Source organism: Mixophyes fleayi, chromosome 11 (genome assembly GCF_038048845.1).
Source record: "Mixophyes fleayi isolate aMixFle1 chromosome 11, aMixFle1.hap1, whole genome shotgun sequence".
NCBI lineage: Eukaryota > Metazoa > Chordata > Amphibia > Anura > Limnodynastidae > Mixophyes > Mixophyes fleayi.
In genome coordinates this window covers 98,796,033-98,802,032 of record NC_134412.1, presented here as the reverse complement: position 1 = coordinate 98,802,032, position 6,000 = coordinate 98,796,033, and the positions used below count along the sequence as shown (strand labels likewise).

Below are 6,000 nucleotides of genomic sequence, written 5' to 3'. Positions count from 1 at the left end.
GTCTATGGACCACTTGTCATTGCCGGTGTATAATATGGTGCTGCGGTTCAGCCAGGCCACCCGTGTTACTCTATTATCCACCGTGCACCTGCAGAAAAAAGAGAGAGTATAAGTGAAAGGCATATACCCTATGAGCCTGAGTCATTAAGGAGAGAAAAGCATACTAGGCTGAGTATCTCAGCACCTGGGCAAAACCATGTCGCTTTGAAGAGGGAGGTAAATTTAAAATGTGGGGACAGGTTTATAGTTGGGGTAGGACATGTCCTAGATCAACTTTACATTTCAGTGTTACATAAAACTATCAAGTATTTGTGTGCTACATGAAAAAACAGCCAGTATTTAACTTATGTGCAAAATAAAAGAGTAATCTGCACCCCTTGTATTGTAACATAGTTTGTCCAGTAGAACATTTACTCCTTTTTTTTGCCTGAACCGACTCACAACATATTTCAGGCCCCTAGATCAAGCTGCTTTTTTTAAGGACAAACCACCAATGCATGAATGAGGCTTTGTTCAAAGATGGAGCGGCAAACCATTTACCTGGACTGGTGCTCCTTAATGCCTCCTTCCGTCACTGCCCTATACAGTAAAGGTCTATTGCCTGGACAGTATAAATGGCGTTCTATTTAAAGAATCGGCTCGCCTCTGGTTTTAAGAATCACAGAGAATGTGAAAAATTTAATTTTGCGGAGAGAAAGATGCTCTGCATCCCGCCGTAATACAGTCCCCCTACCCCTTAATTACTCCTACTAAATACTTACATTTATTTAAAATTTTACAGCAAAAACAAAATCTGTAGTTTACATGTAGCTGCATAAGTTGGCACATTCTGCCCCCACACTCAGCGAGCGCTCAGTTTCTCCCTACTGACCTTCAATGGCTCCTGTCGGGGATTCACCTCTAACCTCTACCAATATTGGGGCTTATGTCAAACCTGCAAACATCGCGTGACGAAATATTTTCTTGTCACCCCCTTGCTACAGATAAAAGCTGGATAGTGGGATCCCTTTATGAAACAATAGAATTCGAAGATAGACACATTTATTATGACAAGGTCACAGCCACAACAGGTCACTGGCCGCCCTGATCTCATCTCTTCTCATCTGTGATTGTCCCCATTCCTCTTTATAGGACTCTGCTTAATGTCCTTATATGTTCCAGTCTATGTAACTATAAAGGGAATCAATTTGGGGAGGCCTCACAAAATCCAAAATATTTATTTAAAATAAAACCACTCTTTTTAATCCGAGAAAATACTAATTCAGTACATTATCTTTGGAGACCCTTTTGAAGAAGTCACAAGAATAATATTGATCTATCATTAAAGTTATAAAACAACATAATCCCTTTGTTAAATTATAATGGACAGGATTGATGGACAGAAGTTCAATTACAGAACCTTGAGAACGAGCCCGGTGAACAGATGGCTGGACAGACTGCAGGACTGGGAAAAGGGAATTGATGGCGGATAATGAGTGAAGCCGGGAAGAGAAGGGTGGAATAATATAGAGAGCACATTGCATTCGTCTCTGTGTGATTGACATGAGCAACAGATGAAAGATTCATATGAAGACTGCAGAGGGATCTGCGGGGAGCACAGCGACAGGGCAGGGAATGGAAACCCTCCAGAGTCACGGAATGATTGCTATTATTTTATAAAGATGTTTCTGCAATTAAGAAACTGTATAAGGAACATGAGCCAAGCTCTGGGTGGGAAACAAACAGATCACTTTCTAGGATAAGCAGCATGTGTGAGGGTTAATTTGAGAAACACGTGTGTCTACATAATTTTCAGGTGAGGAAAAAGCTATCGCCTCTTAACTGCGCGAATAAGCACTTATCTCAAATCCAAACATGACCAAATGAAATGGCTGTTTCGTCTGCAATTTGGCTGTGAATTTCTGAGCCATCAGCGTTTTCTGTATGCAGCCCGAGCAAATTCACAGACTTCCACATCTTCAAAGTGCCCAAAGAGCTTTAACTCTGCAAAGTGGCCAAAATGGGATGTTCAGAATCTTCAGTTACTTCCCCAAGCTGGGAGAAGCAGAGAGCGCTGCAATGAAGGATCCTGTAATTGATTTTATATCTGTCTCTTAGTGTTGGGGCCTCTTTCTGTCAGCTGCCGGAGACACATTTCAGAGCAGATATTTCTCTTGGTAGATTCCATTTGAGCAAAAGGGATTTTCTTAATCGGATTCATTTAAAACTACCAGCTGTTTGAAGGCCCTATTGCATCAAAAATCCGCCATCTGTAATCAATCGGAACACACACACACATATATATATATATATATATATATATATATTGTGCCTTTCGAGACTCTAGAAACATGGTGATTCATCATTTGTCACAAGAAAGAACTTGTAAAAAGAAAGGGCTCGTGCACACAGGTAAATATAGACAAAACCTTTAACTTTGTCTTCACGTATCAAGTATTGGAGGCAAAACTTGTTCCTAAAGCTTTGATGCTGCATAGTGTACTATGTTATATATATTATAATGTAATATTATCTACCTCTGTCCTGCGCCTTGTCTCGTCTCTGGCAACTACCTTTTAACTACGGTCTACAAGACTTCTCCCCCACTTGTGGAATTCCCTAATACACTCAATCAGACTTTCCCACAGCCTTCAAACCTTTAGATGCACTTTGAATACCGATCTCTTTTTAGAGGTGTACTTATCCCCGATAACACTATTGACACTAATACACCCTCACAACTATCCCAATCTCCACTCTGAGCCACACTCGCTCCTCTTGTTTCAGCTGTGCCCACTTCTCTTTAGAATGTGAGCTCTCTAATGAGCAGGGTCCTCCATACCCTTTGTTTTCATGTCTGCATATATTTTGTCTACCTTCTACATCCCTGTTTAATTTACGTTCCTGTTTACTTTACCCTACTGTACAGCGCTGAGGAGCACTGTGGCATTAATGCTCAACAACCCTGCAGGGAACATGAAAACTATCAGAAAAGGTGCTGACATTATAATATGAATGCGCCGTTGTAAGAGTTCACAAAGAGATGTACCAAGATGTCCCTGCAACTTGTACCCTACAGGACTATCTCATACATCTAGTAATGTGACAACATACAACCCTCTGCCAGTGCCAAAACCCCGATAAACATGGACTGTCCACCGAGGCCCAGTGCCATACACACCTTATTTATTATTATACTTTATAGAGCACCAAAAGCCTCACACTGAGGGCCTTAGTCATTAAGGAGAGCAAAGCATCAAAAATAAGTAAATGTTTTAGTGGACAAACCATATAACAATGTAAGTGGTGCATATTAGTTTATTATTTTGCACATAACTTAAATGCTGGCTCCTTCTTCATGTAGCTTTAGTGTTACACTAACATTTAAAGATGATCTAGGACATGTCCTACCCCAACTATAAATCTGTCCCCACATTTTACATTTACCTCCCCCTCTAATGCAACATGGTTTTGCCCAGGTGCAGAGTTACTTCTTCTTTATACTTTGCTCTCCTTAATGACTCAGGCCCTGCATGTTTATTCACTCACATCAGTCCCTGCCCCAGTGGAGCTCACAAGCTAATTTATGTACTATAGGCACACACACAGATGTACACACAGGACTATTTAATTAGAATCCATTAAGCTACTAGTTTGTGCTGGAATGTGGGAAGAACCCAGTGGACACCCATGCAACCAGCAATGCTAACATATATATATATATATATATATATATATATATATATATATATATATATATATATAATATATGTAATATCCTAGAATAGTGGGGTCTTCCGTTCCACCACGTGCAGTAAGATTCACCTATAAAATGCTTAATGGCTGATATCTCTTACTTCACTTAACCTCTTCTATAACTTTAACTCATTACAATAATTGACACAAGACCTGAGTATGGCAAGTTAGAGAACTTTATTCAAATATGGTGGTGGAAAAGGAGCAGTGAGCACGACTTCAGCCAGGCAAAACATGAAGTCCCAGCATCAATCAAGGGACAACCGCCATAAATGGGACTATTACCCCAAGCACACATTACTACCTCCAGGACATTTGTCCTGGACACAACTGAACTGCAACCCCTCTGGGTTAAAGGAATGCACCCACAAGTCTATCCACCGGGGTAGTACTTGGACTGAGACTATAACCGACTGCTCTAATAGAGGAGGGTTCAGTGTGACCACTACCGTACTGTGCACCTGACCACTGGGCGTCAACTGCACCGCTTTTAACAGCATCTCTCCATCCACTATTTCCACATTAACGTCCATGAATATCAAGTATTGTATATCAATCCTGAACAGCCTGCCTCTGACCGCAGGCACATATACAGTCAACACCAGGAACTCCAGAGTGATGTTCTCTCCGCCCATCCTATTTATAACTATCCCCCCTCCCCTGTGACATCAGATGGGTGTACTCCTCCAAGTTAAACTTTAGACCCCAGAGAACTAACTAAAACCAAGAGACACAGCCTACAGCTTTTATTATCCTTCTTGCTTAATTCAGTCTTCAGTTCTCATAACCAATGCAGGCTGCAGTCTTAACACCTCAATATAAAAGATATTGTAACTTTTTAGGACCTATACTAAAAGAACATGCTACAGTCATGTGTGTGATGCAACTGGGTCCAGAGAGAACATACAATACAGAAACAAACTTCTGCACGAATGTACAGTCTCACTTATCTAGAATTTAGAAAGTAACACACAAAACTTGGGAAACAAAATATCTACATACAGAATATTATAATATTCTGTATGTAGGTGTCTCACGCCTCCATTCCCCATAACGTAGGCTTTATCAGTTGATGTGGATCATCCAGAAAGTTTCAACCTGTTCCCTTCTGAAGTTAGGGTCACGGCAAACATGAGTGTGAGGAACAAGGTCTGTAGAATGTTACTCTCCCACTGATGTTACGTGTAAGCTCATTGGTGAGAGAAAACCACATGACGTTGGTACCGCCTGTAAAATGAGGGTGATCTTACTGTCAGTACTTGCACATGCTGGGGGGCAAACATGACCCCCATTGAGGTGCCCGATTACTAGGGAAGCTGCCCTAAGATGACATAGGGATTTCACTGTTATTAATTTCTGGCAGAGAGCTGTACTGCATGCTATTTGAAGACATTGCTACTTAAAAATCTGCAACCTAGGGACATCTCGGTGTTCACAATCCAGTGCAGCCTGCTGTTATACCCTGGCCAAGAGACAGGTACCAGGGGCATCCAACTACATAGCTTGGGGTCGGCAGAGGTGTACAAACACCGGGGTGTCAAGGCTAAATAAATATGTTATCTAAAATCTGAACCTGCCCGGTGAGTTTAATCTGTACACAGACAAAAGTCAGAGAGGCTTGGGGAATATAAAGTGTTCCCCAGAAACAAACATTTAAATCAACATTCAGTAAAACAATAATAATAATATGCAAGATGGCATTGATACAGGTGAGAGAATGATATAAAAAGTATAAACACAATAAAATTATGCTGAATTAGCAGGGACAGGAGGAAATGTTGGACGTTTCTTCCATTTACAGACAAGTGTATGACACAACCTGTCCACAAGCAGCAGATTCACCTGTCCTGACATCCCGGCTGCCATATTATTCCAGGATGTCTTCTGCGACTTCTGCCTGCCCCTGGACTGGTTTTATAATTATCAAGGCAGTGTTTTAGCTTTCTGCTAATGCCTTCCAGATCCTAAATACCGGTATCATCTTTTTTCTGCCCCCCTGAGATCCAGACTGAAGGCTGCAGATAATCTCCCCTTCTGGAAAGGCGTCAGTAAACAAAACAGGCTCAGCTTGTATTTGTCAGAAAAATAAGGGAAGGGAATAAGGAATCCCTATTGGCCGGTTCTGTGCCAGCTTCATCTCTTGCTCATTTGCATAACTATTAAGCCCTGAAACAATGGTTGATCAAAGGATTCTGCATCTGTGGCATTTCAGAGACATGGTCGCACATAAAGGGCAAAATTTGGAGGCTGTGACCTCCCCCAAAA

At 41.4% G+C, this 6,000-nt stretch overlaps 1 protein-coding gene across 11 annotated transcripts in view; it reads right to left on the bottom strand.

Moving 5' to 3' along the window:
• NTM (neurotrimin) overlaps window positions 1-6,000 on the bottom strand; it is a 597,738-nt gene that overhangs the window by 186,170 nt on the left and 405,568 nt on the right. For all 11 annotated transcript variants that reach the window (XM_075190592.1, XM_075190597.1, XM_075190598.1 and 8 more), the window contains one exon: window positions 1-88. This exon is cut by the window's left edge and continues 145 nt beyond it. In XM_075190592.1, coding sequence (XP_075046693.1) covers window positions 1-88 — 88 coding nt within the window. The remainder of the gene's footprint in view (window positions 89-6,000) is intronic.